The sequence below is a fragment of the Aythya ferina genome, assembly GCF_964211825.1.
Source record: "Aythya ferina genome assembly, chromosome: 5".
Lineage (NCBI taxonomy): Eukaryota > Metazoa > Chordata > Aves > Anseriformes > Anatidae > Aythya > Aythya ferina.
The window spans coordinates 25,966,671-25,979,635 of record NC_140301.1 but is presented as its reverse complement, the minus strand read 5'-3'; the positions used below and the strand labels follow the sequence as shown (position 1 = coordinate 25,979,635).

General features: G+C 36.2%; 1 protein-coding gene across 1 annotated transcript in view; it reads right to left on the bottom strand.

Moving 5' to 3' along the window:
- Positions 1-2,817: 2,817 nt before the first annotated feature.
- LOC311438092 (rho GTPase-activating protein 11A-like) overlaps positions 2,818-12,965 on the bottom strand; it is a 43,053-nt gene continuing 32,905 nt past the window's right edge. Inside the window, exons 17-19 of the mRNA XM_084522141.1 lie at positions 12,595-12,707; positions 8,075-8,128; positions 2,818-4,266 (exon numbers count right to left, since the gene is read on the bottom strand). Of these exons, the coding sequence (XP_084378267.1) occupies positions 4,171-4,266; positions 8,075-8,128; positions 12,595-12,707 (263 nt within the window). The 3' untranslated portion in view covers positions 2,818-4,170. The remainder of the gene's footprint in view (positions 4,267-8,074; positions 8,129-12,594; positions 12,708-12,965) is intronic.

Here is a 12,965-nt window from a genome sequence, read left to right as displayed (position 1 = left end):
TGTTGAAGATAATTGCATGACTTCAAATATATATATATAATTTTTTTATGTGTACACTTAGCTAATAAAACAGTGAACACACTCATCTCCCCTTTAGTCATGTGAAATTACACTTTTTTATGCATTTACTGTTGGTCATGGTAGCATCTTCTGCATCTTCACACCTTCCTTTTCTCCTTCCATGAATATGAGTCTAAGAATTTTTCATCTTTGAACACTGTGTCCTAATGATTCAGACATTCCAGACTTGCATGTAAGAAAGAAATACTTGCATAAAAATCAGTTCACAGGACCTGTGATAAAGCATTATAAATGAGGTGAGAGTTCCTTTAACAAGCTTACAAGCAAAAAGGCCAGAAGAGTACAAGTTTATTTTGTGCTGGTGTTGCTGTGTTGTTGTTTGTTTCTTCTTTCCAAAAAATTTAAATGTTGGAAACATTTGTTTTTGTACAGCATGAAAATGAAAATAAAGCCTTTTCAACGCTTTCACAGAGCTACTGGTTAGAGATCTAGTTTGAGGGCATGGACTCAACTCTTCTTCATCTTAAAAAAAAAAAAAAAAAAAAGTACTTTTCCTCATCCCCAACTCCTGTCGTCATTTGGAAACAAAAGAGGTTTGAATGTTACTTTGTCTATAACAAATCCAAAAACTTAGTTGTCTTGGTATTCATCTTTCTGTCCATGTCCTTCATCAGTTTAGCAGATTAATATGTTTCATTGTGTTTCAATAAAATAAGATTCAGGTCAGCTTAATTTACAATCCTGTACATGACTCTCAGAAGCCTGACACCACATCCCCAGCATCTAGTTCCAATTTTCTTTGGTTTGCTTGTGAATTGCTGGACAGATTATCAGCATAGATTTGTTAGATGAATCCAAATGTGCCAATAGAATCAATCGTATAATTATTTCTCCTCTGAAATAATTCACTAAATATTTTTATATTACTTTCTTCTGGGGGTTGACATTTTTGTATTTTTTAATGCTGAGTTTACTATAAGGCTACATTATCTTCTAAAAAGAATACCTTTTGTACAGCATAAAAAATGAAAACAAAGCCACACGTGTGAGTACATGTATATAAAAATATATAACCTAGATTTTGCTGTTACACTTTTTTTTTTTTTTTTTTTAATAGGGTCATAAATATTTTATAGCCAGCCAAAACCAGTGTTATATGGTGTTACACTTTATTTTGTATAGCTTCTTCAAGCAAGTTATATCTGAAATATGAGAGGTAATTAACATACTTGCAGATTTTAAAGTGTCTAAAAATGTTTTGTTTTCCAAATAATGAAATTTCTAAACAATGACAGCTATATACAAGCTTCTTAACTCACATGCACTATTAATGCAAAAAGGAGTGATTACACATGAGAGAATGACCAGCCACTTATATCCTTTAGTATGTTGTTTTGTGGCATCAGCTCTTATTCTTTTAGTTGGTGTCTTTGTTCGTTGATTGGAATAAACCAGCAATTTGTTCATTCTTTGTATAAAACTACATAAAAAAATTTGGACTGCTGTTGGGAGACATGTTTTGGTTGCTTTTTGATCTGTAATGATTGTGGCACTACCAATCCCAATTCAAAAACATAGCTCTACTATGAAACTCAAATTAGAATAATTAATCTTATTATCATGGTGTCATAGCTATATTTTATCAAAATTTGACAGTATTGTTTTTCAGTCTTGTTTGTCGAACACTACAGTTGTCTGATGGACTCATGACTGGTACTGCTATGTATTTTCATTCTAGCAGACAGTTCCTGTAAAACACAACATTGCATTGTGCAATGTAAAGATGGGTGTTTTTTGTTTGTATGTTTGATTGATTGATTGTTTTTGTTTTTGTTATTTTTGAGGGGGGGAGGAGGAGGCTGTATTTAAAGACAAGAATATGTGTAAGTTGTGTAATTATCTTTTGCCTGCTCTGTGCTGATGTACCACACTTGGAAGGGCAGCTCCTCAGACTCCAGCAGAGAGGAATCTCAGTCATGGTGGTTTGTGGTGCCTGTCACATCAGCACAGAGTGGGTGTAGTGAGTGGGTGAAGTATTTATAGAAATCATCTCTGATACCATTAATCAAATATTATCTCTTTGCCCCTCCCTTTTTTTAGCCCCGCATTTACCGTATACACATCCTTTTATTATGTGCTGGTCCATATGAAGAGCTTAAAAATGAAATAAATTACCTTCATTGTTTCTTCTTTTGTTTTTGTGTGTGATTAAAATGGATTTTACTGCAGTTAATAAGGCCAGAATGTAGCTCAAATTACTTTAAAAGTAGATAAGATGGTTGACTAGATGAGGAAACACCAGTTTCTGAGGAGTGGAAATCAAGTGAAAGCCCCCTTGTCAGCAGGAGGGGCTGGCTGTGGGGCTAGGGGGAAGGAATGGCAATTTGGTGTACTTTCGGTCACTGGGTACCAAAGGGCTCTGGTTTTTAGTTCATAACATGGTATGTGTTCTGTCCTGTAGACAATCTTTGCACCTCTGCAGCTCTCAGTACCTGAGTGAAGACTAAGTGGGAGTGCAAATTAAAATAAACAGAGAGCATGAGTCCTGCCCTGCAAGCAGCCGGGGTGCTCCCACCCTTCTTAAGGCCCTGGAAACTGAGGGAGCTCAACATTTCACAGAAACTCCTCCATTTCTTGCCACATGCAATTATATACCCCACGGCATTACATACTCTCTTAGTTTTCTCTTCCAACATTTTTTTTTAAAGAGGAAATATGATGAAAGACTTTATAGTTCAGCCTAGAATGTTACCGAGTTTTGCAATCCACCCATAAATAACTTGAGAGGAACAACTCTCTGCATACATAATTTATTGTGAATTACTTACTGGTAGGAAAGAAAAAGCAAATACCATACAAAGTCATATTTGTGATGTTAAGTTTAATCATACGTAGCTAGGACCTTTAGTTTCTGTTACTGTCTCATCTGTTTTATCTGAGGTCACTGTTATTTTACTGTCTCTTTGTAGGACAGGGAAGAAAACTAGACTTTTTTTTTTCATAGGTTTGAATTTCAAAGCTAATGTTATTTTCTATAATTCCAATGCCACATGTACATGGCTTGTTTCGCTTGTACTATTTCAGATGCACCCTGAAAATAACAACAATTTTATTTAATTTTGTATTCTCATCTTTAAGAAATCCATAGCTCAGTTTGCTGCCATATAAAGTTCCTCAGGTCCTAGGGGAAAAAGGGCAGTTTAAAGCCTCTTGGAGTAACTTCAAGAGCAGTGATAGCTACCAGTGTTATCGGAGTATCAAAACTTTTTAGAAGATCATCAACTGCTATGACCTGCACATCCTGGATTTGTATTCAGAGGATGTTGGCACAACCTTATTAACACAGATAACTGTCTCCATCTTCACTTATATCCCAGGGACACTTTAAGCACTTCATTATGCACAAATGCTGCCTTTACTAAGACAAAAGAACAGAGGGGAAGATTAACTTCCACCCCAAAGTGCTATTGATAATGAAGGAAAATGCACAAGTGTTCAGGAAAGTTGTGGACATGGAATGATTAAAACTAACAGAAAAGTATTCCAGCGGACAGAATAAAAAAAGCAGCTTTTTAATTTTTAAATTTGCACAGAAATAACTGAGACAGATGAGCCTATGAAATATTTTGGAAAACGTCACTTTGCAAACCTTGTAGATTGCTTAAATGTTTATTAAAATAGACCAAAAGCCAAAATTCTCTGGGTAAAATAAATACTTTGTCTTTGCTAAGTAACAATATTTGTGAACAAAACATAAAACTATAATTTTCATGTGTCAAACATAGTAACATTTAAGATTAAATGCTGGAGTCAGACAGGGCATTTTTTTACATCTTCCTATTTACAAGCTGCTCATTAAGACCATTTACCTCACGTTAGCTATTAAAATGACTAACATTTTAAAAGTTTGCTCCATGACTAAAATAAAAACAACAGAAATGTCCTTTTACCATAGCTTAACGAAAAGCAGAACCATATTTTTGTTATCTAGGAGAACATACTGTTATAAATACAGCTGTTTTTCATCTACAATTATATAAATAATAAACATGCTGCCATTCACAAGGATTTTAATAGATGATTATATATAAGCAATATTACGATCTAGCAATGGATGGCATGAGTTTTCATCATTCATTTTTATTGTACTTATTCAGGACCCTTGTCTTCATCAGAAAAATGTGGAACAGACTTCTTCGCTACAACATTGTCCAGTCGCTGTCCTTGCAGATATGGGTTCACACTCTGAAAAAAAAAAAAACATAAAATTATTAATATTTATTAGAAACAGGAAAATACAGAAAAGGTAACTAGGAAAAGTGGATATATACATATATTTCATATCTGTCAAACATTAACAGATGAAGAACAAAAATTGCTCCCAGGGAGTAAAATCTAAAAGTCAATCAGTGCTATGCTTTCTAATACATTTTTTGTGAGTGAGAATTTAACCCAATCCACTAAAAACAAAAAACTGCTACCTACCCCACAGTGTGAACAAGTAGAGGAGGACTACACAGAGTACAGGACAGGCTGGGTTAAACACTGTCTTTTTGCTCCGCTCCTCCTTTCCCAGTTCAACAGAGAAGCAGCAGATCTAATCCCCTCACTCCTGAGGCAGGACAGAACTCACTGTGACTGTACAGGTAACCTTTAGCTTAAATCACTGCTCCCTGATGGACCTAGATACTACGACACCATTTTTAACCTAAGTCTTCTCTTCAGCCCATCTCACCGGAAAACCCATCTTTGCTCCCTTTCTTGATGCTGAGATAAAAAACTGCTGGCACAGAGGCAGAGCCAAGCAAAATTTTGGCATAGGAAATGGCCCTCGTACCACTGCCAGAACAAGGGAATGCTGGAAAGAAGATCCCTGGCGAGGCTTTAACTTCTCTTTGCGCCATGTAAGCAGCACAACGTGAGACTGAAGATGAACAGATCCTGTCTCAAAACTGTTTGGACATCATGGTAATGTAGAAAGCCTCTGCTTGAATTTTATCTGTACCAATTAATTAAAATGTGTTAATTGTATCTGCAAGTATCAATCAGCTTTGTGGAGTTTTAAAATTAAAAAAGCATTATTTACACCCACTGTGTCCATGTATGCAAAATGCAAATGCATGTTCTCCATGAATATAGACAAAAAATATAGTGTGCTGGTTTTTGATGACAATAAAAATTATTTGCCTCTCTAAGGATAAACTTCAGAGGAATTCAAATTTTCTAGTATCTCCTGATTCTCATCAGACTTCTCTATCGTAGAGATATAGAGATAGGTACTTTTCTTGAGAAGTCTCTTTCACTAAAACCTAGGAGTTCAAAGCTAGGCAAAAACAAACAAAGAAAAAAACTTTAAAATATACATAAAATATTTCTTTTCAAATATCGCAAGTATTTGTCAAATCTCTGGAAAATATTTGGATTTATTTTTATTTGCATTTAAGTTCCTGAGTTTGTCCATATTTGTGGAAGTTATCATTAATACTTGATCACAGCGCAGAGCAGCCCTTTTGTTTTTTATTGTTTCTGAATGCTTTGCCTGCTACAAGTGAAAACATAAGAGTATTAAGAACCAGAAATGAGTGTGGAAAAATCTTTGAAAATAAAACTAACAGTAATTTAATGCTCTAAATTGTTAAAAATAAGACACATGTAAATGATTTGTTTGTGTTTGTTAAAAGAAGTTCTGTTTAATGTTAATTTAGTGAAATTCAGCTGTTGCATAAACTTCTAGGAATTATTTGAAGATTCTTAGGAAGATTAATTGGTCTTTTTTTTGGAATGGTACTTGCTTGCTACTTTTTGAAATAAAGTAGAAGAGAATGAGAATACATTAAAAAAAAAAAAAAAAAAAAAAAAAAAAAGAAAAAAAGTATCCTCAACAGACAAAAGAAAACACAAAATATAATGCAAAAATTCTGGCTGATAAGGCTAAAATTTTTTTAATCCCATACAGCTGTGTAGAATTCAAAGCAATGTGGTTCAGGAATACCTTTGCTGTAGGCTCAGAGCTGTGTACAGTGTGACTCTGTTACAGAACTCCTGTCATATTCAGGGTATTAGATAGTGCTCATATATAGAAATTCAACAAAGTGAGAATCACTAGTTAAATTAGAGGACCCCGTACACCTCCTTGTCTTCCACTGCAAAGGCTGCAAAAGTTTAACACAGTGGCAAATAGTAAATACATACCTTTGCTATAAGTACTGCGTATGTATGTATATGCCTGTGTGTGCAGATGTATATTTATATACATCTATATAAACATACATTTATGCACAAATACTTAGGTTTTGTGGTTTTGTATAATCCCATAGACCCCCTTTGATGGTTATGCTATAGCATTGTACAGCATTGTACAGTGCCCTTCCTCTCCATGGACAGCCCCAAAATCCCCAGACATGGGACTTTTGGAGATGTGCTCTAATCTAACACTGGGATGTCCTGACCCAAAAGAGCAATTTGTTGCCAGCAACTGTCCTCAGTAAATTCCATTGGTGTAGAAGGGCACAGAGGAGTGACAGGGAGCACAGCAGCTAAGAGGGTGTCATATGGGCTTTTTGGTATCTGGAAAAAAAACACCGTTCCACTGCTGTCATCTCTAGATTATCCTGCTGTTGATACAGTGACAATTCCAAATAGTTTATTACAGCATTAGCAACCACTACAGTATTACTCTCAAAACAGTAAGATAATTTAAATGATGTTAAATTCACACCTAAATGATACACCCATGCTAAGAAGAAAAAAAAATCTGCTGCAAAGAAAGAAACTGACACTTTCACCTCTTAAATTCTGGGCTATTCCTGCCCACAGGGTCTGTCACGTCTCTACAGCCATTAGTTGCCTTATATTTGATTATATCACTCAGCACATGAACAGAAAATGTGTATATGTACTATTTCTTCTTATGTATCTATCTCACCAATCATACTTTAACATAGTATTCTAATGAGTGTTCTAATGGTGTTCTATATTTATCTTTCCAGAGTAAAATTTACTTACTTGAGACCAAATATAGTATGTCCACACTTTTTCATTTTCTTTTATGTAACTTGAAAATCAAATGGAAATGGAAGGCAGACACTAAGCTGAAGATAGGTCATTACCTATAATCGACCAGCGTTTATTACCAGTTATGTGTGAATCAGTAAGAAATCAGCTGACTTTTCCCTTTCTGGAAAGAACTTTAGGTTTGAGAGTTAAACAGACAAATAAATAAATAAATAAATCACCTTCACTTATGCTTCAGTTATTTCAACCCAAGTTTACTTCATTTACAGTATAAATTGTGCTGTCATATTTTACAAAGCTACTTTTTTTTTTTTTTGGCAGAGAACTAGGCTTCTTAATGTAAAGCCTCGTTTTCTTCTTGTAAAAAAAATACACCAGCAGCAAAGCTAAAGACTGCTACTCTGTCTGAAAGTGATAAAAGACAAGCTGATGCTACTGAAAAACAAGAGAATATAGTGACACGAACTGTGCAAAAATTCTCTGTGGTATGTGTATCTCCTCGGTGTAAGGGCCAGCAAGGTAACAACCCATTCATCCTTGTCTGCCCAGCAAGTGGGACACAGAGCTAGGAGTTTAATTCTGAGCCGCTTTGCAGTATGCAAGTTAGTTGAATTTCATAGGCTTAAGGACCAATTCTGCTGTCATTTACACCCAAACACATACTGACACATATGGGTAGTGGCAATTAGTTTTACTGATACATTTAATAGGAAAAATTTTATTTCGTTTTAAAGAAATCTGAGTAATTTCAGATGGCTTCATGGAATCAGGATCACCACAGATAATACAAAGTTTGTCAACAAATGCTCTGCATTGAAGTGCATCTTCAGAATGCAACAGGCTTTAGCGAATTACATCTTGTACTCAGTGACAGTCACCAAGCCTGCTGTAGTAGCTTATCACAGACATTCCCTGCCTTCAGGCATTACCTAAGGTATAACATGGATGCATTAGGCTAACTTTCTTTTTCAGCAGTATGATTTTAGTTCTTATTAGCTCTGTAGATGATAGAGGGACAATAAATTATTCTGATAGTTACCCTCCTTCTTCTTTTTGGACCACCATTAATCTTCTCAAAGAGTAAATTCTTGCTCTGGAAGGGGAAAAAACATAGCCATCAAACTCATTACACTCTTTTAAAAATACTACTCTTCCTATTAAATATTAGCATATGAACAATTCATAAGCAAGTTTAGATGGGTGTGTAGTTTTACAGGAAAGATAAATATATCCAGAATGTTAGCAGAAATATCCAGATAAACATTTTCAGTTCTTCAGGAGCAGTCAGTCTCATCAACAACTAAAAAGCCAGTAATTTTCCACTGTGTTGCACTGTATCTTTGAGCTTAATGCAGAAGCACACTAAGTACATGCCTGTATAATGATATAGGTTGGAAGTCCCACATAATGTCCCACATACATAGTAAAAATACATATATATTAAAAAAAAAAAAAAGAAGAAAAAAAAGAGAAAAAAAAAAAAAAGAAAAAAATGGAGAGGGGGAGGGAGAGAAGTTACTCTGATACATCTTTCTATAGATTTGAGGTGATGAGAACAGAAGCAAAAATATTTCTTTTACAAGGGATTTTCTAATGAATTTTAAAAACTACAGTCAGTGTGATTCCTACTGTTTCGTTGTCTTTGCTTATTCCCTTCCAGATATCAACACTTTCCAGTGCAAAGTTCTGCTGAAATGAGTTTAGCGCCAATTCTTCCTTTGTTTAAGTAGTGCCCTCAATAAAGTTTCTAAAAACCATTTGGTCCATAACATTTTTAATGGTGAACCTTTTAAAAACTGCCAAAAACATCTTGGCAGAAAGGAAAGTTATGATGATGAGAAAAAAAAAAAAATAAGAAAAGAAAAAAAAGAAAAGAAAAAAACAACACACACACACACACACAAAAAAACACCCTCTGACCATGGTTTATATGAGTGCATCCACATATTGTTATATTTCATACAAGTAGTGAGTTCTAATAAAGTCTGGAATAACACACACATGCTCAACACATTTTGTTTCAGTTGTGTATTATACAGAAAAACAAAACAAGACCCTAACCTGAAAATGGAAGGAAAGAAGAATTAGATGTATAAAAGCAGAACACTGTATAAACAAAGCCATTAATTCTGCTATAAACAACTGACCTAACGTTGATTATATAAATAGAAAGTGTAATTCTAGCGCGAGACAAATTCACCAAAACACTTCTACCCTCTGCACAGCCTTGATATGAGAAAAAACAAACATTTTCAAGTGTTACAATGACATCTGCCAAAATTGTCTGGTTTGTACTTCTCATGTTCATTAAGCCCAAAATTCGCAAGGCCTATCTCTTGCCCAACCTCAGTTATTTTATCCGAACTGTGCCAAAAGGGAACAGAGATGAAGTTGGCCAAGAGAGACATTCTTGGTTAGTCATTTGTGCAAACTCACTTAGGGAAAACGTAAATTTAACATTTAAAAAAAACGTGTAAATTATTCTCTGTAGTAACAAAGTGCCACTGAAGCCTCTCTTCATAAACTATATGGCTATACTTTTCATGAGAGGAAAAATAACGTCGCTGAAATAAGAACAATTTCATGACTACTGAAGCTAACATTCCTGTCCCTCTGGAAAATTCCTTACAATTGAAGTGTTCCTGCTCAGGAAGGTCATATGTGCCTTGTCTGTTTGGGAATGCCTTAAGACCGTAACTACTACTTTTAAGCACTGCATGCAGTGCAAAGCAAAGGGGGTTATGAAGCATGATCTACGGGTATGCATGAATGGTGAACCACAGCTCTGGAAATGTGTGCCGTGGTGTAAGGCCCTGAGCTCATCGGCTGCTGAATTTTGCCTGTGAAGCACTCGCTGTTCTCACCATGCGCCTGGGGCTTCTTAGGCGTGGAGGCACAGAGCTTCCCCAGCTAAAAATGAGCCTCAGCTGGAGATGAGCTGCACGCCTGATGAGGAGATGTTGCTTTGGGAGGAGAGTGAAGGGGAACTCCTGGCACATTGCAGGGCCTCAGGACTGCAGGAACAGCAGTGGCACAAGGAATCACTGCTTCCCTCTTGCTTCCGGAGCTTCCCTTGCACCCACCAGGTACTTGGAGGTTGGGATTTGGGCAGAAGAACTCAGGAACTAAAATGATTGCAACCAGTGCCAGAAAGATTTACCCTTCAATCTTTCAGAGGTCACTGAAACTTGTTTAGGTCAGTAATGATCAGCAGCTCTGTAATGTGGGCTTGCACAATTATTAAGCAAAAGTGAAAAGGAAAATTGCATTACCAAGGTTGCACACTTTCAAGAGGGCTTTTTTATTCCTGCATTAGTCAATTTGCAGTCCATCAGGAATATCAAGCATGATAATTGCTATTACATCAAGCATACTACATTGAATTCAATAACCTGTATCTATTGTCTGAAACTGAAGATGGGTACCGAACCTACAGAACCCACCATTAATAATAACCACCATTGCCAGCCAGCTATTTTAAAATGTCAGTTGGCAAAGTGAGATGCACTTAACACTGCTCATTATAACTGAAGTTGGAATAAAATGAAATCTGTAAGTGACTAGTTTCAGGATTTCGGTAAAATTAGGAAGCCAGAGAGGGCAGCTTCTTTTAACAAGGAGATCAGTCTTGTGGTATGTTTTCCTTCTTGCTTCCCATTTGCATTTCTTTCTACTGAGTTTGATCCCTCCTCTCTAGCTGATAAGCACAACTGGCATTATTTCTACCCTGAGAGTGAAATGTTATTCACTATTTCAGTAGAAAAAAGTGTTGTTGAAAAACATCGTTGCTTTCAATTTACTATTTGCACTGATACTGGCTTAAGAAAACAAAGCTGAACTTTCTCTTTTTACCCCTGACCCCCCTGGGATGTTCATTTATGCCTGACCTCGCCCAGATGACAGTAAGTGACCTAAGAGAAAGATCTGATCGACTTTCTTTCTCCTTTATAAAGTCTCAGATAGCTAATTTTTAGAGTGCTTTTCAGCTCTCATTTTTTTCTGGCAAGGGAAAAATAACAAAAGCAGCCATAAAAATGGATACCACTGTATTTCCCAATCTTTTTAATGTGTAGTAATATACAGTGAGGAGGCAGTCAGGGCAATACTCCTGGATCTCGGCAGAACATTTACTCATGTACATTACCAGCTGTTTCATCTCTGATTAAAAAGATTGGGACTTGGCTCTGCTGAAGCTAGATATGATTACTGTTTGGGACCTAACAATCTCTTTTAATCCACATGTGAGTAGTTTATTCCCTAAATTAGTAGTGATGGATGGAGAAATGAAAAAAGGCCAGTATTCGCTAAGGATTACCTACCATTTGTTAACTATGTGTGTTGCTGATGACAACACAGTATGTACATTGATTCTGAAATAATGCTGTAGGCCAAAGATTTGCAGAAGTGTTATTATAGTCTTCAAAGTGGCATTATGAAAGTAAATTACTTTTAAATAATAAGAAAACTAACAGCATTATCTGGCATAAATAATAAAGTTCACCATCTGGTGTTTTTAAAATGAAAACCTTTGATGGTAATTACTTAGAATGCAACAGGGGTTTCCAAAATTTGGATTTTTGGCATGATTGTCTGTAGAAATTTAGCACTCACATAAGTAATTAAGACTATAAATCTTACATTGGTTTGATCATGAACGATGAATCATTGTCTCACAATTACAGCCGGAGAAGAGGCTGCCAAACATGTCTATTTATCGATATACGCTTAGAGAGCACGGGTTTAGGGCAATCTTAAGTAAAGTGCTGTAACAATGTATAATGAGATTTCATGATTTGCTCTAGCAGCATAAATTATGATCATTGTTATTGTTTTCCTGGCGCCTGAAGATGGATTTGGGATCGGACATTTAACTGATGTAATCTAAGATTAAGCGGCAGAGCTTTCTTTGGAGCCTCTAGCCTGAAGAAATAGTCTAGCTGGAGTTATTAAAGTCCTTGTATGTGTAAAGCAAGATTTTTACCCTTAGTGTAGCTCACTGTATCTATTATATGCAATGTATAAAATAGTTTTTTTAAAAAATACCATAAAATAGCTCCAATAGAGCCTACTGATGCTCTGCTCCTATGCAAGCCAAAAGCAGTGGAAGGGGAAAACAACAGCACAAAGGCAAACTGCCCCCTCCCACACTGCTTACCCGCCCCAGTCTGGTTTGCGCCAGGCTCTGCCCAGGAACCCACTTATGTTCTGGAGCCTCATGATAACAAGCTGAGCTGATTTTGGCTACAGGCGCACCGCATTTTGAAATGTGGTTTGCTGCATTTATCACGCACATACATAGCTGTCATGCTTTGGGACATAATGAGACAGGGGTTTCTATTTTCTGCTTTTATGGGCTTTTCATCGATCATTTTTCTTAGCCGCTATTTCTGTATTTGTAAGGGCAAGTTCATCTTTTTAAGAGGCTTCCTTTAGGGTGATAATTCTACCAGCAATCAGCCCAGTATTCTCCTTGTGGTTCTGTAGTATCTGAGGCAGCAGCAGATGAAACTCTGGTTCACAAGCAGCAAGAATATCAACATATCAAGAATATCAACTCACCCACTTGCCCACATTGGGATAGTCATGCTCTGGATCAAAAAGGTGTTGGTGCAGCTGGTATTCCCTGCTGAACTCCGCTGTGTCGGGGGTGTTTTCTAGACACCCATCATTGACTACAAAGGCATGTTAGAAAGCAGTGAGTCCTTAGTAGCTTTAAAACACAGATATCCACTTTTAGAAGCAAACTTTTTAAATGTAGTTTTGCAATTTAAAAAAGCATATAAAGAACTGGACAACTGGAAATACAATTTTATTTTATTTTTTTATCTTTTGAAAGGAGTTTGTCAGGATCCATATTTATTGAAGAACCCCACAATTTATTGAAACTCCAAAACTAACAAAATTTATTTTCCAAGCTCTCCCATCTCCTT